This window comes from Serinus canaria, chromosome 3 (genome assembly GCF_022539315.1).
Source record: "Serinus canaria isolate serCan28SL12 chromosome 3, serCan2020, whole genome shotgun sequence".
Classification (NCBI taxonomy): domain Eukaryota; kingdom Metazoa; phylum Chordata; class Aves; order Passeriformes; family Fringillidae; genus Serinus; species Serinus canaria.
This window is the reverse complement of record NC_066316.1, coordinates 53,103,585-53,129,483: the sequence shown is the minus strand read 5'-3', so window position 1 is coordinate 53,129,483 and position 25,899 is coordinate 53,103,585. Positions and strand designations below refer to the sequence as shown.

General features: G+C 36.5%; 1 protein-coding gene across 5 annotated transcripts in view; it reads left to right on the top strand.

Moving 5' to 3' along the window:
- ZDHHC14 (zinc finger DHHC-type palmitoyltransferase 14) overlaps positions 1-25,899 on the top strand; it is a 95,051-nt gene that overhangs the window by 56,328 nt on the left and 12,824 nt on the right. For all 5 annotated transcript variants that reach the window (XM_050972927.1, XM_009095291.4, XM_009095290.4 and 2 more), the window contains 4 exons: positions 6,579-6,737; positions 17,545-17,682; positions 21,315-21,363; positions 25,008-25,110. In XM_050972927.1, coding sequence (XP_050828884.1) covers positions 6,579-6,737; positions 17,545-17,682; positions 21,315-21,363; positions 25,008-25,110 — 449 coding nt within the window. The remainder of the gene's footprint in view (positions 1-6,578; positions 6,738-17,544; positions 17,683-21,314; positions 21,364-25,007; positions 25,111-25,899) is intronic.

Genomic DNA, 25,899 nt, shown 5'->3' with positions numbered 1-25,899 from the left:
GAGGAAGGTTGGGAAGTGTAATAAGAGGCCATTTTGACTGTATTTGATTGTATTCAAAAAGATACTAGTGCCAGAAGTGGAGATAGTTCCTAAAGGTCAGTATAAAAGGATGGCACAAGCATATTGGGAAAGACAAAAGGAAAATAAAGTCAGTTACAATCAGCAAGGAGCAGTAGAAAACAACAGGACAGGATCTGTTAGAGGTCAGAGGAAGAAAGAAAAGCTGAAGGCATGCTGTGTAATTGGGAAATGAGAAATAGCAGAGGGCAATCTGTAGGATTCAACACTGCTTTGATCTCAGAAGATAACTTGTATGCTTCTCGATAGCTGATAGAAAGAGAAGAAAGAAAGTAGTTGTAGTTTAAAAGTCTTAATCCACTATCCTGTATCTCTATTGGTTCATATAGTGTTCTGCTTTAATAGAAATCTGTCAATTCTATCACTAAAAACTGTTCTCTGTCTGGAAAGACATGGTACATGATCAAATTATAAGAATTGTGACTGTCAAAGAACCCTTTGACAGTCTTGTGTCTATTGTGGCTATTTAAGTCTCAAAACAAGAAACAAAGAATTTCAAGAGAAATTGAGTGTAACCAATCTGATATCCTTCATTGAAAGAGTACCTGTCTTGGTGGGAAAGCAGAAGATCTGCTTCATTTTTCACTCTAATTAAGCTCTTGATGGTGTCCTGCATAGGATTCTTTCTATATAAGTTTAGGAAATAAGTTCTAGATTAAATTGCCACAAAGTCAGTAAGTACCTTTTCAAAAAGATACTCTAGCAGCAAATGCTAAGTGCTCAAATAGGACCTTTCAGAGACTGATTGTGGGCTCATGAGGAATATGCTTAACTCTAAAGTTGGTGCTGAAATGGAGAAATTTGCAATTACCAGGTTTGATTTTTTTAAAATGTATTTTAAATCATTTGAGTAGCGTTAGGGAAAAACCACAAAATGCATGAATACAAGTGGAAATCAAATACTAATGGAAAGGGGTCTAAGTGGTGAATGGTGCAGGAAGAGGAGACTTGAGTGTTATTTCCAAACAGATTGGGTTAGCACTGTGATATGACAAAAAGGAGGAATCCTTTTTTGGGCATGTTAGAAGAGTGGTTACATGAAGGAGAAGAAGTGACATTCTGGGATACCCAGTGGTGACGAGGGCTCAGTTCACTTTCTGGTTTTCTACAACATATGTAAAAACTCAAGAGGAAGGCAGCTAAATAGAGAAGTCTGGAAAACAGGACCTGTAAGAATATTTAACCCATACATGTATTTGGTCTAAGAGAGAGGAGAAGCAAAAGTCTTAAAACACTCCAGTATGCTGGGGTTTTCATATAACATAATAGAACAAGAGCAACTAGATGTATGAGGCTTATATAATGTAAAAATAACTGAGGGTAACTTTATTTACTATAAAAGTGCTATAATTTCACTGAAATTCAGCAGGATTTTTTTTTCTTTCTTTAAATGCAGCATTAAATGTACTGATGTAGTATTTCTACTTCAATTATAACTTCCATTAAAATTGAAAAGTAATTTTTCCAGGGGTACCCTAGTTGTAATTACATTATTGTCATGATGCAGGTAAGCATAGCTTCTGCAATCACACAAAATATTATATTGAGAGGGGCTTTTTCTTCTGTGGAAACACAAATACTAAGAGCAGCCTAATTTTGTAGCCTCTTTGCAGTTACATGTCTTTCTTGGAGTTAAGTCAGTGTTAAGTCACTTCAAGTGGAAAAATTGTGAACTTCCGCATATGAAGGCTTAGAAGGATAACCCAGTCCAGGAGAATGGGTTTTGTAAGCAGGAAAGCACTTGTCCAGTTGATGTATAAAAGTTTCACAATTCTTCCACAATATCAATCTTGCATCGGATAGGTGATGCAGATAATTGAAAAGATGGTCATGGTAATTTATCCTTATCCTTATCCTTATCCTTCCAGCCTTAAAATGCTTTGGATTTTTCTTCAGGCTGTCATAAGTTATGTATATCTTTCTCATTTAATCTGTGCAATTAGCTCAGGCCAGTTCACAGGACAGCTTCTGCTAGCTTGCTTTTGTGTTTTCCAAGCCCTGAACTCAATGTATGAGCTACACTGGCACAGTATCTCTGCAAATTGGCTGTCTAATTTACACTGATGCTCAAGACCACATTTGAGACTCCCTCAGAATTCCTTGCCTGCCTTTCTTTTGTTTTGAAATGCACAATTAGATTTCATTATGGCCTTATAAAATTAAATCCATGCCACAGCACAGGCATTTCATAGAACTGGCTGTGGCCTGACCGAATTGCATACTATTTGTGGTTATCACATTTTGCTTTTTTTACAAAAGTGGGATACCAGCTTCCCAGGCTTATAGTTGTACCTGATACACACCCTTAAACAACATTCTTAAAATAAATGTAGTGAAATTACTTTGTGTGTCAGGTAAGTCTTAGAAAGCTCTTCCTGTCTATGCTTCTTTCCCTCAGCAAATCACTAAATATTATATTTCTTTCTGGGAATGAGCATACCATTCACATGAAATTTTAGGCTTCAAGAAGATCATGAAACTCTACTTTAAAGAAAATAATACATTATAGCAGAAGAATCTAGGGCAGCAATTCCTTAAAGTTAGGAGCAATATGTGTTCAGTATCTCTTGATAGCTATCAGATGAAAAACTATGTGAAGAATGAGTTAGCAGCTGCTGGTTTCAGTCTAAACCAGGTTCCCAGTGTTGTTTGTCCCTGAGATTACTGTCTTGAAACAAGAGCATTTTATTTAAGTTCTCTTCCCCCCAAGAAATAAATTACTTTTTTATCTTGTAGCCCACTGTTGTTAAACAGTACCTTTAATCTGAACAGTTAAACACATAGGAAAACATTTCTTAGAGATTTGCATTGTTGGCTTTGGTTAGAATTTTTTCTATTGTTTTTCAGATGTTACGGATTATACATAAAGATTTTTTTTTCATTACCTTTTCATTTAGTCCTCAGGAAACATTAGAATTGTTTCAGTTTATTGATTTCTCAAATAATGTTGCTTGAAGATTGAAATTGTGTCCTTTTAAAGTTGTCAACAAACATTGCATGATAGGGTTATGAAGCTTGCATAGAGACAATGTAGGGCTGCCTTCTAGAGGCTGTTTGTCTCAAGTCCTTAGGAATGTTGGCCCAAAAATCCAACTCTTGATTGAGCAGGAGAGTCCTTGGCATATGTAGACAAACCTGCAGCTTCTGTCTTTTGTCTGCACCACTTATTTGTTTGTAGCATTGAGAAATCTAAGTGGAGTTTGTTGTCCCATTAGAAGGTTGCTAGGTTGTGTTGTATCTCCATTAAATACTTGGAGTATCTTTCTTAGAGCAGTTCAGGTCTCTTGGTCCTGCAAGGATATGGATTGCTTACGTGGGATTTTTGTAATTATGGTAATAAAAATGCTGGAGCCCCATCTAGTGCATGAACAGTTAACCTTGCTAGAGAAGTTACAAAATATGTCAGAATAGAGAGGATGGATGGCAACCCTATTAGTGGGTAAATTTTAGCCTTTTTTTGAAAGAACTTGCATTACTACATCTGTAATAGGTTGGATGAGTGAAATGTAGCAGTGATCAAACACAGTTTGTTTGGGGAAGGTGATTCCATAAAGGGTAATCTTTTTGTTCTTCAAGGAGACCTCATATATTGAAAATTTAACTGTGTTAGACCCCAAGTATGAGCAGTTGAATTGAAGGCAAACTACACTCTGAAAATTCACAGTGAGACCAGGACATGTTCAGCACATTTAGGTTAGATAAATTGTATTAAATCCAAGCACATTTGACCTTGCTCTGCAGCTTGTTTCCAGGAAAAAGCTGTTAGTAAACAGAAAGACTGGAACATTCAGGTTTGATTATGCAATTTAGGATTTTGAGAAAAGTTCTCAGTCCCTGGAAAATCAGCAAGACTGCTTACACTTATTTCATTTGCATGAGCTTTCACCCTTGGATTTCAAGATTAATTTGCCTTGGAGAGCTAGGATTTGCTGTCTCTGTGAACTTCCCTGCAAATGTTTGGGAGGAAATCCTCTTAGAAGAATGGTGTTGTAAATAAAATGGGCAGGACAGTAGTCTCACTTCTCCACCAGAGAAGACAGAGGTTGCCTTTGAGATTCTGCCAGAGCCCATCTAAAATAATTGTGGTGCACTTTATGAGCTTCTTGAAAGGAGGGGAAATACTGGGTTTAGTCAATGTGCCTTTTACAAAATAAATGTTTATGTAGGAAAAAGAGCATTTTCCCTCTAAAAATTCCCCTTGACTGGTTTAAGTAATTTTCTTTCAATTATTATGTACATACTCATGAATAATAAGATTTTGTAAAAGAAAAAAATCTGAAATATTACTGTTATGTTAGGAAGTTCAATGCATCAGTATTTCTAGCATACAAAGCTACACCTAGATGAAATTCAGTCTTTAGTAGTATTTTTTATAATTATGCACCTAAATTTGAGTATCAAATGAAAATATTTGGGTTTTTAATGAACATGCCATGCCAGCGTGTGTTAAATGCTTTATTCAATAAAATAAATTTGTAGGGCTAATGACCTATATTTATGTTCACAGTTTAAGCCTTATCTCAACCAAAATATGGTCAGAAATGGGTCTAACATTGTGTTTTGTAGTGCCCAAAGATTTCTAGAAGGACTGTGACTATTACAAGCCAATTGGTTATAATGTCACCGGAAGCTTTCTTAAAGTAATATGAACTAGAAGCAATTCTTCCCTCTCTTCTGGATTTAGGTTACATCCATGTCTCTCTATAGCCTTAAATACTATAAGCACAGTAGTGCTGTGTCTTCCAAAGAACATCTTTTCAGCTTATATGCTGCAATACACTGGTAGCATTACTTAATCAGAAATATTTGTCAAGTAGTATTGGCCTTGAGGTCAAAATCAGTATAACTGCTAGTTATGGGAACCACACAATAATCCATGCTTCCATGTGCAGGTTGTAGGACCTGGCCAAGCACCCCAAGCACATTGCAGGAATTGCTTTATATTGCTTTTTATATATATATATATATTCAACACAAGTGAATGTCTTTACCTCATCAGGCTGTAGGAGGCTGCTTCTATGCTGCTCTTTTTTAGTATTCACCACTTCATTCTCAGAATGGATGTTTAGGAGCTTTATACCTAGATTCCATCCATCTCAGCTATTGCCCTCTTCATTTCATCCTCTTCTCCATTAGAGTTTTCTGAAGTCTGGTTGTTTTAATGGTCAAGTTTATGGTGGTGTCCCAAAAAGACTTTTATTTATTGATGCATATTTATGGGTGAGCACTTTGCAGATGAGAGCTCCTTAAGCTGGATTTGCTGCCAAATCAGCACGTTGTATAATTGCACCTTTGCTAGCACAGCTGTGCTGTTGCCAGTTTGAATGCCTTGCTAGGTGGGAGACTTTCTGGTTGCCCTTTTGGAAAATACATAATTTGTAGGCTGTGTAATTAGCAGAAATTGAAATCGTGGGTGATATTTCTAACAATTTGTGCTCAAATACAAGTCATAGATCTTTTAGTTACAAGCCCCACATGAAAGCAGGACAATTTAAGACGCAGTTGTTCAAGTGACTTGAATGTGACTTTGAAATGTATTTTCAATCATATATTGGAAAAATATTTCAATTTACTTCCCTATTGTCTTAGCTGATCTGTTTTCCAAGTGTAATAAATTTAGGGGTTTCTTTTCCACTTCTGTGGTTTGATTTGATTGTGATTACACAACAGAAAAACCTAGAAAAAGGCACCACTTTTATACGTTGAAGTTTCAGACTAAAGCTCAGCTTGGGCAAAATTGAACTTTATCAACCTAATCAGTCCTTTTGATGGTGGAAAAAATATTGGTAATATCCTAAAATAAAACAAAATGAAGCTTAGAAACAAAACCCAAAACTCTACCACTTGTACCAAACAAGGTAGCTCGAAACTGGTTTTGTGCAACAAACAAACTTCAAAGTGTGTAGAGGTAACACTGGGAGTTGAGTGTCCAAACTTCTAAACAGCAAAAGCTGTAAAATACTTTTGTGAATGTGCTCTGTTGAATCACAGCATGCAAGAGATCTCAACATTCACCAGGCTCAGATGACAGAGCTGCTGTTACTTAAGTAAATGTGCAGTTTCTCTTCTAGGCTGTAGAATTCCTGCAGCATTTCTAGGGAGATTTTTTGTTATTATAGGAATTCTGAAAAAATTAGGAAGATTCTAAAGGTAACTTCCAAGTTTTGCTGTCCTACACAAGTAGTTATAGTTGCTTTAATATGTTATCTAAGAGCTATTAGGGGGTATGAAACTGTAAGAGTTTTGGGATCAATGTCATTGTCAGCATTTGAGAATTGGGTTTGGATGGTTTCTTTGATTCAGATTGATTTGCTTTGGATGCTATTTGCAATGAAATGTCTCTTTGCTGCTTATTACTCGAGAATTAGAAAGGGAAAATTTGTTTATTTTAAATGTGAACATACGAATTTGAAATTTGCTATAGAATGCCATCGAGGACAGTTTTGTGCATACATCATGGCTCACATGCAACATTTCATGTCTTGTATTTTCATGCTTAGATATAGCAAATGGCTGCAGTTCAGGAGGATATCGTCCCCCTCCCAGAACAAAAGAAGTGATCATCAATGGACAGACAGTGAAACTAAAATATTGTTTTACTTGCAAGATTTTCCGCCCACCTCGTGCCTCACATTGCAGCCTTTGTGATAACTGCGTAGGTGAGTAACAAAAAGATCCGGCATATGTTCAGTTTGGTGGCTTAGATCTTGAAATGAATACTTTCCATAGGAGACAGAAAAAAAACAGTTAGTGACAAGATTAGTCATGAGGTGACTTGCTCTGTTCATCTTTCTTTCCTACAATATCTGTTAAATGTGAAGAATTTTAGAGGAGGCAGAAAAGGAGACTTGGCCTGGGAGATGTTGCTGGTCTAAGAAGACTTTCCTGACTGCCCTAATGACAAAGAACACACCCAACTCGAATAAGGCCACGTATAATGTGCAGTGACCTTTCCAAGCTTTTGGAGAGTCTCAGAATTGTTTTTTTCACCAAACTAAATTGAGGGCAAGGAGCTGCTTCTCCAGTTCATTAGTAACTAACTGTAAGGCACCGTTCAAATGGTTAGGGCTGGGTGACCAAAATACACACTGCAGGTGATTCTTACCTTTGAGCAGTTCTATGACTAGATGTACTTATGTCAGAATCCATAAATTACTGGGCAAACATGCTATTGTGAGAGTAAGTACATGTTGTCAGGACCTAAGCATATTTTATAATTATGGGGTTGTTTTTTTCTCTGTGAATATCTTGTCCTTTTTCATTACTGTTTTCTATGGAGGTCAGACAAGGTGATTAAGATATGCTTGGATTTAAAAGCAAACCAAAAAACCCCTACCAATCAAATCTGAGTGGTTTCCAGTTAATTAGATCACATTTGCAGTTTAGTGCAGTTGATTAGAACACTGTTGATCTTATGCATTCAAGAAAATAATGTAGAAAGATGTCTCCAGCTGAGAAATGTAATTGCAGCATTCAGCAGTGATATTTTTAGATATAAAGTAGTCATTGGAAGAATTGAAGTTTTATGTTTAGATGATACTGGTTTAGGGAGAACACTTACATCAGACTGAAAAGCTTATTAGCCTTTTAGCCTTATAGAATTGATTGGTATCTGTAGATGGTTCCTTCAGTAAATAAATTTTTCTGATGTGTTAAAATTTTGTAAGTGTTGCAAAAGCTGTTGAGCTGGCTTTTATTGAGCAAGTAGGGATGTTTATGAAATGCAGTTGGTACATTTTTCACTAAAAATACTTTAGCAAATGTGTAACTTTAATGCTACAGTGTTGTGATGCTGCTCAGCAACTGGATAATATGTAAATACAGTTGTTGTCCAGTGTGAAAAGTTGAAAAGCTGTTGTCTTTACCAAGAGAACAAAAATAAGAGCAACTTCCCCTGTACAACCTGAAGCTCATTTTAAAATAACAATTTGGGGTTTTAATGCACTGGTATGAAGGATTTTCCAATAGGTTATTCTGTAATCTGTGTCCTTTTCATACCACATCTGGAAAACCTATTCTGTAAAACAGTAAAGTAGTGATGGCAGGGAAACAACTTATACAGTCTTCTGATCATGTCTGTGATGAAAAAACAGATGTGAATTATTATGAATATTTATCAAAAAAGAGTGAGCAAATTACTTATATAACTGAGGTGGTTTTTCTGCTCATAAGATAGGTATGATCATTGTAATTTCCTCTTGCACATTTTTATATTTGGAGTTATTTGTTTTAAAGTAATTGAATGAATTTGCTGTGGTTTTTCTCCTCAGTGTTTATAATGGGAATTACAATAAATAGACTTTTACAGGGTGCACTGTATAGCAGCTTTGTTTCCTGATTAGATACAGGTCATATAAATATTTGGGTGTACTGAATGCAAAAAGTGAGATCTACAAGTACCGGCAACGAATTTTCTATTAAAAATAGGTATCAAGAAAATTGGGTGGCTCATGTGTCTGTGGAAATGTAACAATCTGAGAGTGTACACTTATCAGAGTGTGTTACGCAATTTGCCACCACTTCTAAGTTAGTATTGTCTATATGATGATGCTTTTATTTAGTTTCTGAATAAATCTTTGAATAGCAATGAGTATTCTTGTGCCACTAATTGTCAGTTCCTTACTGATTTAACTAAACCTATGCACAAGTAGTCCTACTTCACATGCATATGGATATCTAAGTAACTTATGCTATTTAAACATAACATATGATATTTAAGCAGCTCACTACTTGTATGACCATGCATTCCTTTTTACCACATAGTTTCCAAAGATTTTGCTGCAGTTATAAACCAGCTAAAGACACTCTGTGGTACAGGAATGGAGTCTGTCCTCAGACCAGAACTGCTCAGAAAAAACAGTGTACTGCTTTTACCTTAATGTGTCTTACGATACTTGGCAAATAAATGCAGTGTGAAAGAGAGGTTCTTTCAGAGTTTTCTATTAATGTTTTTTATTCTGTAAGGAATCTATGGCAGCATTTTAAATATGTAAGTACATCCAAAAACTTACTCTTTATTTCTGCCTAATTGTTTAGTAAGCATATCTATTACTTTACCTTGCTTGATTTTTGTATCACCATTGTTTTTTATAAATGTCTATGTGGTATTTGTAGATAAAAATAACAAATAGCTTAAAATATGGAAAAAATAAAAAGAAAGAGCTAATTTGAGTTCTAGCCATGGTAATACTTCAGACTCCTTTAGCTCTGCAGTATTTTCCTATTAGTGTCCAGAGAAATCTCTATTTTCATACAAATGTTGTTTGTTCCATTTATGTAATACCTTAAAAAATTTGGCTGAATAAGTGTTCCCTGAAGCACATACCTTGGGTATGATTTGCTGTCTTTACTGCCTCTGTGAATGTCAGTTGGAAGTTAGCCCCTCAAGGCTTTTGTGTACCATTATGTTGCACAAGAATTACAAATGAGTTAAACATAATATGCATCTGAAAACAAGAGATAAAGACTTCAGAATAAAAGTAACCAAACCAGACATTAATTCTGAGCTCAAGGTAGTTATTGCTGTGCCTTGACAAGAGGTTTTGATGGCACTATGTAGTGCTAGAAAGAAGGCAGTGGTTGGACTTGCTTCTGAAATGACCTAATGGCGGCTCTTAAATTTATTTTTGGTCATTGGAACATCGACTGTGTGATATCCTTTTGTTTTGTTGGATTTTAAATAATAATTTTTGTTTTGTTTAATTCGGTTTCTATGATGAAAGCTGGACAAGAAGCAGGTGGCTATATCAAAACAATATGGGGAATTAACTTCCAAAGCACATGTAATACAGAAAATGTAAGTGAGAATTACCAGTGTGTTCTGGGGACAAGCTTTTCCCTGTTACTCCAGATACCCCCATCTTCCTAGCTGAAGAGCACCAATCACTTCAAAAGCAGGCTGAGAGGTGCATTGTAACAGTTTGGCTTTTCTCATGCAGACAGTGTTTCTGAGAACAATTTTCTCAGGACTTTGTAGTCCTTGATAATCAATGTGTATGTCAGGACTTTGGTCTGCTTGGTTTTAATTCTCTTCTGTAGCACTCTTTCTTCAGTACCTTATTATTTCCTTTCTTGCCATCACTTCCTTTTCATGGCCTTTGCTTATTTCCTTCCTTACATTTCCTGCAGAGAACAGAGTACAATTTTCACTTCATTTTGAACCTGTTAAACCTTAGCTCCAGTTGTCTTGCAATTACTGAATCTTTTGCTGAACAGTTAAAACCACAAATTTGGCTGCTGTGACCATTTCTTTATTTTCTTATGGATTTTCCCCAGTTTTTACAGGTGAGAAATGGCTTGGACTCTTTTTGTTTGGGTGCCCCAAAAAGGTTGAACAGGAAGCTGCCAAATGGAGTGCACACGAGCACTCTCAGAAGTGATGTATTATTTATGATTGTGCCATTTGTAAAATTAGATGGACTTTGGAAATTCAGGGAGCATGGCATGTGAATGTCAGGGTTTCTAAATCCTAAGCCAATGGACTGAAAAATATGTTAGTCTTTTTAAGAAAGAAAATCGTAATATAAGTTACTTAAGAGAGGTTGTGGCTTATGCATTGGTCTGTGTATGAAAAAATGCAGAGATGATCAGAACATCTGACTGTGTAAATGATGTTGTAAACCTCAAGGTGTCAGAGTAAAAATTAAAGAGAGAAATTACCAGTTAAAAAAATTAGGAACCTAAGAAAATAAACACATATTTACATTCAGTAACAATTTGCAGAAGGGTTAAAAAACCCAAATTCCAATAAAAGACAGCAGTGGAAGTGTGTAAAAAAATGTGCTTTCCTGTAGAAAAGAGAAAAATTAATCCATAAACTTTGTGGATGTTGTTACTTAGTAAGGACACTATGCTTCCTCTAGGGACAAATTTGGGGGTTTAAAATCCCTTCCTCCACAGCTGGGTGTGTGTCAGGCACTTGTGTGGGTATGCCAGGGTGTGTGTACTCAAATGGGTACCTAAAGAGAAATTGTCAAGCAGTGAGGTCCTTCACTGTGCACTCTTTGTACTTCCCAAAGAGCAGCCATTCTAAACTGCTGCTGCTGCCTTTCAAAATGTCACCATTAATGTGCATGCAGCCAAAGGAGTTTATTAATTAGTCAATATTTATTATTGGTGAGTGCAGTGAAGTGATCTATGTGACAATACAGTTTAATTATTATGAGCTATCCTAGGGCAATGGCTGGGTGTTTTCCTAATAAATCAATTGCTATTTTTATGTTGAAAATGAAGCATGTTTATTTTCTTTTTGTGAATAGCAATAGTCTGTTAGTAGTAAAGTTGATTAGCATGCAAAAAGTTGTTGTTGCAACTTATTTTCTTAAAACCCCACCCATAGCTGTCTGGAACGGTTTAAACAGTCATGGAAGTGGAATACATGTTAAGAAGCTCTTTTGTTTATTTTTCTGATTAACTTTTTGTTGTAGATACCCATGCACATTATTAACTTTTATCATTAATAGAGGTCCATCTTTCCTGGTGTTACATTACTGTTTCAGTTTTTTCAGTTCACATCACCTTGTAGAGATTAGTCCAGAATGTAATTTGAAGTAAACTTTTCCCAACATGAGAGTCAGAAGATGTAAGCTATTTCCCAACATGAGAGTCAGAAGATGCTCTCTTTCTGTTTGGTTTTCATGGGGTGTTTTGATTTGGAATCAGTGTCTGAAAGTGCTGAAGCTTGGTGATTTAAAGGATCCATTGTGCATTGTCTATAACAGATGTTCTAAAATAACATCAGTGTGCCTATAAATGTAACTTGCAATTGATCTTTTGTTATTCACTGCTTTTTTCATTTAAATTTCTACTCAGATTTCATTCCCCAAAAGTAACAGCAAAGGTATTGTCAGGGGAATGACTGTCAGGCAGGTGAATGGTGTGTTAATTAAATTGATCCAAGGGTTTGATTGCTGTTGCCAGTTGATGGCAAATCCTATCAGTGGGGGTGTTTTTTTAAATATTATTTAAAAAATAATTTTCCTAGGAGTGGTGATTTCAGTTGGTGAAACTGAACATCGGAGCTAAGGATAGTTTTTATGAATATGCTATGATTATTGGACATACATTTTTTTGTTATGTTAAATTATCAGATATTTTGAACTGACTGTAAAGGACTTAATGTAATGGTTGTATTTACTTTTGTACCTGTGTCCATCGCTTTCAGCAGTTTGGATTGGACTGCTGTATCTTAGAAGAAAATAGATACCCTTTGTAATAAAACATATTTCTTATATGGGTTTCTAAAAACCTCATTTGTTTTCTGAAGCATTTCAAAAGCAATCAGATTCTGAAGGTACTATTTGTTGTACAAAATGTCAAGTCAAGAAGCCTGAATGGATGTGATCATGTCCATGACATCACAGTTCTTCAAAAAGCTTTAATTGTCACCAATATAAATATGTGCAGATGTGTCAGTCTCTCTACATAATTACTCAGTGTGAGTCCTTGACAATGGACATTGTGGTCCTGTGTTGCACTACTGCTACTATCAAAGTAATTTCGAGTCATCCTGGCCCAGTTGGTTGAGCTGTCGTGTGACTTCTTACTGATGCAGGATTTGCATAGTGGGCTCTTGACTCTTTCCAATCATGGGACACCATGTTTGTATGTTTTAAATAAAGCTGGTAACGTTCAGGGAATGCCTTAGGTTTGTGCCTTTGTCCTACAATTCTTTACTTGCACAGGGTGGAAAAATTACCAAGTGAATTCTAACTTTTGCTCACTGGAATCTCCTGGTAACATGACCTAGATATTTTTGCACCTGTCGACTTCTTGTCTTTGAGTCCTACCTTCACACTGAGCTTTAGAAAATATGTGCTGGTGTGCAGTGATCCAGTTGAGCAAAGAAAAAAAGGAAACAGTTAACAAATACTGCAGACTGAAGGGACAAGCTGGCCTACAAATGTTCCATTTAAAAATGCTTTTGCGTTCCTTGTAAATTATTAGGCTTTCATTAAATGTTTTGAAAAGGGAAGGAAAGCATTTGGGTCATTTTGTGCATGGTTTCCTGGAGTGTAGTGAATGAAAAATGGAAGCAGGACATTTAAGTATTTAGGAGTCTACATGCTGTGCTGTGGAAAGGTAGAGATTTGACTCTTTAGTTCTGAGCAGCAAGGAGCGTGCTTTGGTGTGGCTTCTGAAGGAAACGCTGCATGTGTAAGGCCATGGCTTAGTAAAATGGGAAATGTTCTCAGTTTGGTTTTTATCTGAGGTATCCAACAGGTAATGTTTCTTATGCAAGTTTTAAATGTAAATGTTTCAAGGAAGGTAAAAAAGGGGGAATGTATGAAGTAGAGTGTTTTTCTGTCATCCAGTTAGCATAGATTATTAGGTGAGTGTTAATCAGACCGCTTGGGTGAGTGTTAATGAGAACACTTAGTCCTGCTGACAGCTTGCTGCTTCCAAAGGGATTTGAATGTCCTCCTCTTTATTTTTCTTCCTTATTTCCATGATTCTCTTGTTTGTGCCTGTTCACAGACCATTTGGTAACACAGCCATTGGTAAGACAGTTTTTCCTACTTATCAGTGAGGAAAATAATTCCTTTTTTTCTTTCATCATCAGCTTAGAAAGAAGAAAGTGGGATGAAGTGGCAGGAAAGGCAGCATTTGACCATCTCTTTCACTGCTACTATGATTTTGGATTGGCTCAGGTATCCTGTGAGGCCTCATCCTTTGGATTTAGTTATGGGGGTGCTGGCTATCCTCAGAAGTTATTATTTAAATTCAAAGATGCTGATCACTTGGGAAAGAGTAATGAAATACTCTGTTTTACTGTTACTGACAGTTCCTGAAATTTCTTATCTCTTTGGTTTTCTGTGACTTGTACAGCAGCATTTAGAGTCTCCATTTACACATCTCCTCTTTTCATTGATGCTTTACTTTATAAACTCTTCACACATTTTTTTCAGTCTTTTTTTTATTTTCTTCAGGTTTTGATCTCAGACCCTGAAAAATTATTCAAAACTGGATTTCTCTTGCAGTTGTGATAAGTGCTATCCTGTAGTAGGGTTGGTGTCGCAGCTAGGCTGAATTAACACTTAGCTGCTTCTGAAGGTGTTATTTCGTTCCTTCTCTGGCAGTGTGTTCTCAGTGCTTCACTTGGGCCCACGTTGGTGTTTGTCTGATGAGGTGATCTGAGGAGATAGGCAAAAGGAAGCCATAGTTTTAGGTTCATCTGGCTCTGTCAGCCTGCTCCCTGCAGAGTAAAATGAGCACCAGGCTTGGCCTAAGAATGGAGAGCCATGAACACACAGGTAAAAGACTTCACAGAACTGCTGGAAGGGTAGAAACTGGGCCACCTGTTCTTATCACCAGTTCTTGATTAGGTAGATACGAGATACAGCTGTAACATGAAGAAGGCAAATATCTTGCTGCTTTTGTTTGAACTGGATGTAGTGATGATAAATCACAATGTTTCTGTCCCATAGAGTGTTTCAGCTTTCTTCCCTCATTACGAGTTCCAATGCGCTTCTCTTAACAAGAGTTTATATTGCCAATGTTTTAATTGTCTGTTTGCCTCAAATATTTTTACACTGACCTTGCCACAAATGTTTGTTTGAATACAGTAGTATGTATCCAGAACTGCATTCATTACCTCTTAACAGTCTGTTCTTCACAAGAAATTGCATTTCTATTTGCTCTGCATTTTAAGTTCATGAGGGCTGGAATTCCAGTTTTTCTCAGCATTTTCAGTTTTTAATTCTCAGTTTTTCATTTCAGTGAAGTTGTCCTTATTGTTGTCCTTCATTTCAGTGAAATTGTCCTTGCTGCCAGCATTGTCCAAGTAGAGATGTCAGAGCTTCCTTTACAAAATCATTGGTTGTTCAGTTTTTGGACATCTGGAATGCTGGAGGTGAACCTTAAGACACCATGTTACTTCTTCATTAATACTTACTATTAGGTCGTGTGTTTTTCTGAGGAAGAAGAAACAGCTCCAGATTTAATAGATTTTATATTTCTTAACAGCATTAGAAGTTTCTGCTTAGCATTTGCCTCCTCATTTGCCAGGGTTGGCAATTTTCTCCTGCATTAATAACTAAGCAGAGCAGCTCACAAGCTGTAAGGCTGTTATCTTTAAATTGCATTTACATATTTGTATTCGGCTGAGTAGAATGTCTTGCCTTTTAATATACTGTTTTGTGGCACATGTCACATGCCTTTCTGTCTTCTGACTGAGAAAAAAGAGACCAAATTTATTTATCATAGGATTCACGTAAACCTTTTAATATGCCTCTTTTTCCAATAGAGTTGATTCCAGTTTAATACTGTAGTAGTGGTTTTTGCATCCAGCCTTTTTGGTCCATTCCTCCTTTGTAAATATCTTAGGTAGTTACTTAACTTCACAATAATTAGTAAGGTATTTATTGATATAGCAGAGCTTTTCTGTTCACCAGGAAAATTTGAAGATGGAAATTCAAGAGGACTGACAAATAGGTTAAAAACCCCGAGTCAGTCCTCAGAAAGGAGTGTGTGTATATATAGGAACAGGAGTCTATAGATGGAGGGGTTGTGTGTATGTGCCTGGCTTTTGTCTGCATTTATCTGAATCCATCAGATAGATGTCTGCAAATATATAAATGTTATTTCATGGCTAGCAACAGCTTTATGTCTGTTTTTATTTTATAATTCGTTTCCCTACCATGTCAGTATAAAGGAGAATGAATCTATGTGTACGGAATTCATCTTCCAAGGCATGTCATCTATATTTTTTAGCAGTAGGTTACAAAAATACCCTAGGATTCTGCTTTTTAAAATGGTTCTGTAGCTGTGTTTTTTTGTGGTGTTGTTTGCTTGTGAGTTGCATGTATGAATGAATTCAAATGAAGTAGAGTGATTTTCAGAATATGAGGGCTCATTCAGAAGCACGGATTTAAAGACAAGCACTTTTAAAATGCAATATCAATTTATTTTGGGAATACAACTGTAGTGCATTGAGAAAAGGTGGGTATCACCTACCCAGAGTGTTTAGTACTCGATATTCTTAGCAGTATTCTCTCAATCACAATATTATGAAGCCTTATCCTAAGAAAGTTCAGTAACTTCACCTTGAATAGCCCTGTTGGAATTTGAAACAGATTTATGGCAGAAACATGTGGCCCAAATAGCTGTCATGCAAAACCGTTTTTAAAAAAGCCTCTGAAAGACTAGTAGACTCAAAAATCTGTTGTGCATGTTGTTTAAACTTTTTTAATATTAAGATAATACTAAATACGTCTTTCAAGAAAAACCTCTAATATAGGCCTTTAACATAAATCCACCACTAAAATAAGCTGGTGTACTTGGTAAGATGTGCCTTTCTAACCCAGGGCTTAAAGGACTTTGGATTTATAGCTTGCCTTTCCTGTGAAATTACAAATAGTTTGATAGTACATCAGTGAAGGCATAAAAATCACAGAAAAAAAAACAGGATTTGGACAATGATCAGAGAGTGAAAGAAAGAGTCAGCATGAATGCATGTCTTATGGTTTTGGATTTGATTAAAAAAACCTTAAAATTCTGTCAGTGTAATCTCTCCAAAGTAAAGTTAGGAAATGCAAGTTTGTTTCCTGGCAATAGCTCTGTTTCATTACCCAACATACTGGGATGTGGAGGGTGGGTTCAGGCTGCCTGGGGAGAAGCAGAGTCAGTCATTCCCTCTGCTGCTTTCCTGCACTGAGGCATTTCCCCCATGTTGGGGACACTTGTTTCTGATCCACCCTGGCCTTTTCCTATCTGATGAATGAGTTTCTCAGAGAGGTAAAGAGAAATGGTTTCACTTAGTAAAAAGGAGACAGTCTATAGTGCAAAGGGCAACAGAGCATGCAGATGACCAGTTTTTATATGATGTATTTAAATTTTAACATTTGAAAAATGTTTGATGGGAATGATTCTGCTATTTTTAATGATCTTGTATGACAGCATCAACTCCAAGTGGAAGAATAGGTGGTCTAGAATGAAGAATGTCTTGAACAAAGCAATAAAAGGAAGTGGGAAGGTGTAAATATTTCATGCTCCAAAAATGGATGGATGATATGATAGTAGGCATAAGTCAGAGGTGTGATCATGACAGATGTAAAGGAAAGAACTTTAGAAATTCCAGTATTGACTAGAAGATGCACTGAAGAAAAAAGAACCACCTTGTTTTGAAAAAAAATCAAATACAACTGAGTTGCTAATGCCCCATGTGACAATGGATAAATGCATGCTTGCTGGTCTGACTGCACAATTGGTCACAATAAGGCTGTTAGTTTAACAGGAACTCACCTCAGCCATGCTTTAATTTCTTTAAAAACTGTAAGGTTTCATTCAAGTACTCCTTTCTTTTCTTTTCTCTTTTTTATTCCTTTCTAAATAAGAACTTCTCTGTGGCTACTTTGCAAATTCCAGAGTAATCATAAGTTTTAGTATAGTATTCAGAGAGCATTTTTTTGAATAAACAACATTTTATTAATTGTTTTCCATTTTTTTTTCTTCTGCCTCTCATTTCAGAACGGTTTGATCACCACTGTCCCTGGGTAGGCAACTGTGTGGGGAAAAGAAACTACAGATTTTTTTATATGTTTATTTTATCTCTGTCCTTTCTGACAGTCTTTATATTTGCATTCGTTATCACCCACGTCATCCTTCGTAAGTATGCTGGTGAAATCAGATTACGTATGTAGCCATTTGCTTGAGTTTTTTAAGTTAATATTTTGATCATTCAGGGTTTATTTATTTATTTATTTGTTTGTTTATTTGCCTTTTCTCTGAAGCTTCACAATCCCCAGTGAGTCCCATTCTGGTCTATAGTAGGCACCACTCGTAGTAGTCATTGGCCTGGCACTGGCTTTACCTTAATGCAGCCTTAATTTTTTTTAATTTTTTTTTTGTTGTCCCTTTATGGATGATTAATTGGAAAAGCATCACATATACTGTATGTTGAAGTATACAGGTAGTATGATGTACCTAAAGAACTTCTGTGTGCTTTTTTAGCTGGAAGCATGGGTCACTTGCCATCCAGACAAAGAGGTCAATTACTAGAAAATAGATTGGAGCTATACTTTCTGTAGTTTGCTGTTTAGCTTTACACCATTCTCAACCCTATTTTCATTTGCATAGACATTCTGAGAATAACCAATTCATAATACAGTGAATCAGAAATATTAATGAGTTTGAGACTGATTTTTATTTGTATTCTGGGTTGTGTTTGAGGTCCACATTTTTTTGGGTACTGTCTTTTGTTTCCATACCCCTGACTAATTTTGCTGGCTCCTATATGATGATGATGATGGTGACATTTATGGTGACAGGTTACATGACTTGTGTTTAAACACCTTTTGTATGTTGGGTTTTTTAGCCCATTATCGCTAGAAAAGCATTCTATATTTTTCATGTGTTATATAGGATATTGCCTTAAATTGTGTTTCTTTAACCACTTTGGAAATGTGATCTGTTTATTCCTTTGTATTCTGTATTGCAACAGAAACCTCGTAGAAATAATAATTTCAGTATATAACATATTTATAAAGCTATGTTGATAGTGATAATATTCAGAGAATGTTTTACTGGAAAAAATATGTCAGATTGTGCTCAATTTCCAAAATTGTTTGCAGCATGCAGGGAGAAGTTGTGTTTTAAAGAGCAGAATGCCTGCTCTTACTCATTCTTTGCAAAACTAAGAGGCAAGCACTGAGAGGCCCTTCTATAGCTCAGAAATCTAGTTCATAGGCTAGAACTGGGATATGTAATTTTGAGGGAGTCTGAATGAACAACTTGTTTACACTACCAGATACAGCATTTCTAATCCCAGTTGGACAAAGCAGAGATAAGATCTATATATTGTTAAAAAAGGAAAACTACTGGAAAAAGAACACTTGCCATTAATACTTAAGTGCTTGTTATTTATCTGGGCATACATGAGCATATACATGCACACCTTTTACATTTAAGAAGAAGGGCACATGGATTTTTATGCAATCTTTGCCAGTGTTCACGAGTTGAAACCATTCCTAGTCTGACAACTAAAAAAGCTATTTTTGACATTAACTTACCTTCATTTCAAAAGGACTAGAGTGCTTTTTCTTTAGTTTTTAGTATGAGTTATCAATATAATGTCAGTATTTCATTTTATGTATGTTAGGTAGGTTTACCTAGTGGTTTTTAAATTTACAGTGTCCAAACCTAACTCTTGAGTATGATTTAGACAAAGAGCAGAGTAATTAATTGTGCCTCTGTGTGATTGAGAAGCACTTGGGCATTGTCTAGGTGTTACAGATTATGTATAGTAAAGGTTAAATGCAGAATTGCCTGTCAGCTGCAAAATATTCTTTCCATGGAGGTTCATCTGCCTAGAATGAGACAAGAAGAAACATCCTTAAGCTCTAAAGGTTGGTCACTCCTCAAAGGCAATGGGAGCAGGTATACATGTGATTAGTTCATTGATGTTTAATTGATATACTGGAGCTTCAAGCCCAGCATTCAGATTTGTCTGCTATAGTCTTGACAGTGTCCAAAAAAGAGTTGTTTACAAATAAGGTTTTCTTATCACTCCACTCTCTTTATGCCTACCATACCTCTAGAAGTCCTCCTGTCTGCCTTTCTAATAATTACCACTCAATAGTTTGTGTTCTGGTTTGTAGCTCTTCAGTTCTTTAGCTGATGCTTTTCATTAAGCAGGGTTCTCAGTTCCTGAATCTGAACCTTTGCTCTCAGCATAGACTGCTTTTTGTTAGCGTGGCTGAAGGAAGTCTTGGTTTTTAGACCTCAGACTATGACCTTCCTACAATATTTCCAAGTCATACATAAGTCCTGGCAAAATTATTTTAGTGCCTTTTCATTTAGACAAATTTTTAAAGTTTGTACATTTTTTATAATGCATCTTGCAAGGTGGCATTTTACAGATTTTGGTGGGCCTAAGTGGTGATGAGATATAAGATACATCTTTTTGTTTTCTGTGGCCTTCTGAAGCATATATTGGAAATTTGTTCTTTCTAGGTTTAAGAATATGTGCACATAACATTACTGAAGATAATGAAACTAATTTGTAAATCAGTTACTAAAGGTACTGTCTTGTGAGATTTTCTTCCCTCTCCCCAAGTTGAGCACATTTCCAGCAGTAGAATCTGTCTTTACAGTTTCTTGTCTCTCTTTGAGACATCAGTATGTCACCTGTTTGTTGCAGTGAGGAGCCTTCCATCCCCTTCTGATGTTTTGGGCACTGCTTGGAAAAGTGTGACTAGCAGTAGGGCATGGAAATCACATCTATCTGCTGCCATTGCCATTTAGGATACTAAAAATAGTAAGAAGGCAGGGAAAGTTCCATTAGGCTTGTACCTTGAGACTAAGAACCAATTATAAGAATCTGAAAAGGCTCAGAAATACAAGGTAAGTAACTTCCCACTTGTAACAGTAAACAGTAAAACTGACCAGATAGGTCCAGAGAATTCTACATATATTTCTTTATTCTTGTCAAGAGAAGATTCTTCTCTCCCTACAGATCTTCAGATTCATTTAGCTAAGTGGAAATTTTTTCCTCTGGGGAAAACTTTCAGCCTGATGCATTTAAATCATTTATGTTATACAGTAAAGTTCAACTGTGTGCCTGTGGCTATGTCACATTAAGTCAGTTTCTGCAACAAATTCACTTGTTGCAATTGTGAAATCACCCTAATTGATTCATATCTCATGGTTATGGAACCCAAGTGCTCTTTTACTTTGCCTACTTCTACATTTCTAGTTGATGGGCTCATGCTTTTTTTGAGCTGTTTTCAGCTACTGGATTGACTTTTAGTTGCCCAGAGGCAATAGTAACCTATTAGAAAAATCTGCGTAGGTGCAGTAGGAGCAGAATTATAAATAAGAGAGCTTTGCTTCCAAAACAAAAGATGGAAAGTTGGGAATCTGAGTTTATAGAATAAATTTTCTAAGTCAAAAAGTTACTCTGAGAAATGGTATTTCAAAACTAAACAGGTGGTTATTATTTTTGTTTCCATATTAGGTCTGAAAAGAACAAGGGTAATCAGAAATTTTGTTCATGGGAAAGTATGTGTGCATCAATTTAGTATGATTGAGAAATTACCCTGCAGATGTTAAACCTGATAAGTTTCTCGAGGGCTTTTTTGATGTTGTTGCTGCTGAGCAACATATTCTCAGATTCATATTAGTAAAGCTATTCTATGATTATTTGGTTATCTTCAAATGTTAATTATTTTAACTATAGTAAAAACAGCCCATAGTCCAGTTTCTTATTTGGCTGGTAATTTTGGGTTCTATTTCTACAGGTTCTCAACAAACAGGGTTCCTCAATGCTCTGAAGGACAGTCCTGCAAGATATCCTTTCACTGAAACATATTGTAGATTTTGTTGCAAAATAACATCTGAGATGGTTCTGCTTGTTTTCTTGCTATTGTTGAATGCGTGCTTTGAAATTAATCAGTTAATGATTTCATCACTTCCTGCTCAATAGGATTTTTTGCCACATGTTGGAGGTAGGAGAGAAGACATAGCCTGGGGTGGTTTTTATTCTTCTGTTTTGCAGAGCAGTACTCTTGACAAAGATCTGTAGTTTCCATGTCCATTAAATATGCTTCATATTTTGTGGTGGAATTCATAAATGCATTTTGCACTATACACATGCTGTGGTTTCACTAAAAAAATTCAAGAATTGTTCTGCTTTTACAACTGAAGGTATCCAAAATGGCTGATAATTTTTGGAATAGATTTTGGAACAACACAAACAACATGCTTTCCTTGAAGAACTCAATTTCTGAAACTATTCTTTATGTTTTTAGAAAAGTCATTGTCAAATAGCAACTTGCATTAAGTTACATAGCAGTGTGTAAATTGCATACACAGGGACTACAGTTGTTGTTTGGGCTGGAAAAGACAAGGCTCTGGGGAGATCTCATTGTGGTCTGTCAGTATATAAAGAAGTCTCAGAAGAAAAACAGAGACTTCTTAGCAGAGCCTGCAGTGACAGAACAAGGTTTTAAGCTGAAAGAGAGCAGGTGTAGATTTGCCATAACAAAGTTTCTGCAATGAGACTGGTGAGATATGTGAACAGGTTACCCAGAGATTTGGCTGATGCCCCGTCTCTGGAAATGTTCAGGCTGGGTGGGGCTCTGAGCAACTTGGTCTAGTGGAAGATGTCCCTACCCATGGCAGAGGGGTTGGAACTAGATTACCTTTAAAGTCCCTTCCAACCCAAGCTATTCTGTGGTTCTATTCTGTAAATGCTCCATGAGTTTTTTATCACTTCATGGGAGCCTTCTGTATATTTTCTACTCAGTGAGATTGGAGCCAGAGAGCAGCTAACTTAATAGAAAAATGGGAAACTGATGAAACCACTGGCTAGTTTCTCTACAAACAGTAAGCTTCCCATTGCTTATGTATATGTTTTGAATGATTCCTGTCTGAAAAAATAATTTTCACCTCTCACAAAGACCCTATAAGGAGTATTCTTTCCTATTTGTCCATTGTCCCTCACACATTTTGCTTTTCCACACAAAGGTAGGAAGAAAAAACTGTCATTCATAGTTGTGCACCTCTTTCCAGGTCATTTTCCCAAGTGTCACATTCTGCAGATATATTTTTTTGTGTGCTTGTCTTCATCAGGTAGAATCACTGAGCTGTAAACTCCCTTTTTAAGTAAAGCCATGTTCAGATTTTTTTTCGCAAATAATTCTAAAAAGCACAAACAAACAGTTCTAAATAGAACAACAAAGCTTCCAATTAAAACAATTACAATCAATTCTTACAAAAGATAATTCTTTCAAACTATTTTCAAACTGAGAATAGCTTTCAGTTTTCCTTCAATCAAAAGAGAATGGCTTATGCATTTGAGGATTTTTGTACAGGAACAATAGCCTGGAATTCATAATTTTGTTCAGAGATGTGCTGTTTTAAAAGGCTTAGTAGCACATCTTGCAGAAATGCCTGCCTTGGTAGTGGTATGTTGGACAATTTAAAGCTTGGTTACAATTAACAGCAGTAAAATATTAAATAGTCCAAATAGCATTGGGAATGCTACTTTGGAGCCAGTTGATTCAGGCACAGAGAACATGGCCATTTAAATCTTACTGACAGTCCTGTATGAGATACTGAGGGAAAATTATACTGTATGATGCTAAGAAGATACTATACCATAATATGCTACAAGGCTGTACTTTGTTGAGAATGCATTGCTTTTTTGTGTTTGTTTTACAGTTAATGGACTTCAGTTGAATTAGTGGATACTGGTTCATTTGATGTAAACTACCCCTGCTGTTCTCAAGTTGGTTTTGGATCATTGTGTGGGGAACTGAAAAGTGTCCCTTTCTATGGGGAACTGAAAGAGGTCTCGAACGGAAAGGATTCCCTTTTTTTTTTCCCCAGCACGAATTATGTTATGGAGGGAAGAGCACACACTTTTCAGTACCCTTTTGAGTGCAGTTGTGATGAGGAGCATCCTGTTGATGTTATGTTCAGGCTGGAGGGAGCTCTTTTCCTTCTAAGGTTCTTCTTTTCTGACCTGGTGAACCTTTCTCCTGGTGTGTAAATTCTACCTAACAGTGCTCATCTGCAGCCTTCCTTACTATTTCTATTCTTTCAAAGCCCAGTCTGTATTGTGCATGATATTTTGGGCTATTTCCTTCTTTTACACATTTTGGAACCCTCTGCCAAGAGTCTGTTTCCTTACCCATTGTCCCTGGTACTCCTTGCTTTAGCTGTGGCTGCTGCAGAGAGTCAGAGTTCTTGTCTTGTGTTGGTTTGACATCACAGGGCCTGAGGAGGAAATGAGAGGCAGAGCAGTGAACCTGCTGCTCAGCAGTGCACTTTGCTCATCCTGCTGCTCTTGGAGCACATCTGCTCAGAATGCAAATGGCTCTTTTCTGGCTTTAAACCACTCTGATTGAAGTAGGTCCTAGGGAAGATTTTACAAACTCTTGAGGTATCTCCCAGTTCATTAGGGGCGAGCAGCCCTGCAGTACAAAACTCTTCACTTTTAACTAATGTTAGGATTTTTTATTGCAAGTATTTCTATCCATCCATGCCATTTCCAGGCCATGTCTCTGTGTAATGGTCAGGAGCTGTCATATTTTTCTTCTACTGGTATGTTCAGTAATAAGGGTGTATTTTCTGTGCTCTAAGGCTATGTCCTTGTTCTGGAAAATTTTGAGTTGACGTTGTCTTGGAAACTGACTTCACTAAAGGTTGATATGGTTAATATACAGATTATTTTTATCCTATTCTTCTCTCATCATTTTGTTCCTAGTGATGAAATATATGTATTTTTCTAGGAACCAAAGCCTTTTCTTCTGTTGAATTGTGTTCCCTTAAAATAATCCCAAAAATATTGAAGTATTATAGAAAACAGCGTTCTCAAAGTAGATGTTTTCTGAGTTCATGGCTGTTCTGTGTAAGTAAATAAATAAAAGCTGTAAAAAAAAGCCTTCTACAGAAAGTTTGGAAAGTTCCTCTTTATGCTTGATTCTATAAAGTTTAGAAGCAACTTTATTGTCTTACTTATGAGATGATGACTCTTTTCAAGTTAAAAGAATGATATAAACTGTAGTAAGTATGCAATGTTGAGTGCTGACAGTTTTTCCTAGTATACCAACCCATGCATGTGCACACCTTTGCTGCCCCCCTGGAGGAGACGATGCTCATGCTGGACGTGTCCCTGTGCTCTTCTCTGTAAGTCACACTGTGAGGGCACCCCACGAGCTCCCCCCCATGCACCTGGGGTGTGCAGCCCTGGACTTTGCACCTCACAGCAGCAGTCTGCTGCTGGGACACACTCTCCTCACAGGGTTTGGCAGGGGTGGTGCTGTGTCTGGGCTAGGCAGATGCCTTAGAGTTTCTTTCTTGCTGACCTCTTTGAAGTACTCCAGAGATCTCAAAGGACTTGTGTGCTACCCTGTATTTTGTGATTTTAACTACTTGTTATTGGATTTTTTTCCCCATTTGTGTATATTTCCTTGACTTTTAATTACTGTGCTGGAAGCTGTGGTGTGTTTTTTCTCAGTATGGTCCATTGTTGGCCTCTCAGGTTTTCATACATATTTGATCAGCTCCAATCAAACAACAAATGAAGATGTAAGTTTGTAGTATATTTCTACATATGTATTTCTAAATAGTAATGAGGAGGTTTTTCTCAAGTCAGACAAGTCTGCATAATTTTGTGAATACCTCAGTAGGAAAGAAGGAATTAATATAGTCCTGCTTGATTCAAAAGATCAGTTGAAATATTTTTTGACTATTTTTGTTGTGGTTTGAAGATGTGCTCGTTATGTACCTACTATGTCCATTGTGGTTGACACATGTAGGATCTCTATCTTGAAATAGGAAAATACAGGAGGGAGGAGACAAGCAAGTATATTTTATACAGTAGGAAATTAGTAAGTGCTTTTCAGTATCTCCTTTTCACTGGGAGGGGCAAATATTCTTTAACTCAAAAATTGCGTACTGTGAAACTTAAATAATGTGTTGAATTGTCTAAACAAAAATTTCATCCTTTATTTTATCTTACTTTTGAAACTTTTTTTGCCATTCTGAGGTCCAAAACCTCTGGCAAGGAGTATATCATCCATTTAAAGATGAACTTTCTCATTTCTACAGCTCTATTTTGCATATAGGATTCCTTTGTTTTGGTGTTGAATTATGCTTAACTGTGTGTGGAGTCTTCATGTGTCCTTCCCTAACTAAAAGGAAAAATGTTTAATGAATGAAAAAAGTATATAAAATTAACTAGGGAGCTGATGGTGTAGAAAGCCTTTGGAAATTTAATAAGTGATCTAACAAAGCACTGCAAGCTTTGAGTTACTTTATTGTAATTTTCTATTGTACCTTTTTCATAGGTATCTGGTAGATATAAAAGTAGCATCT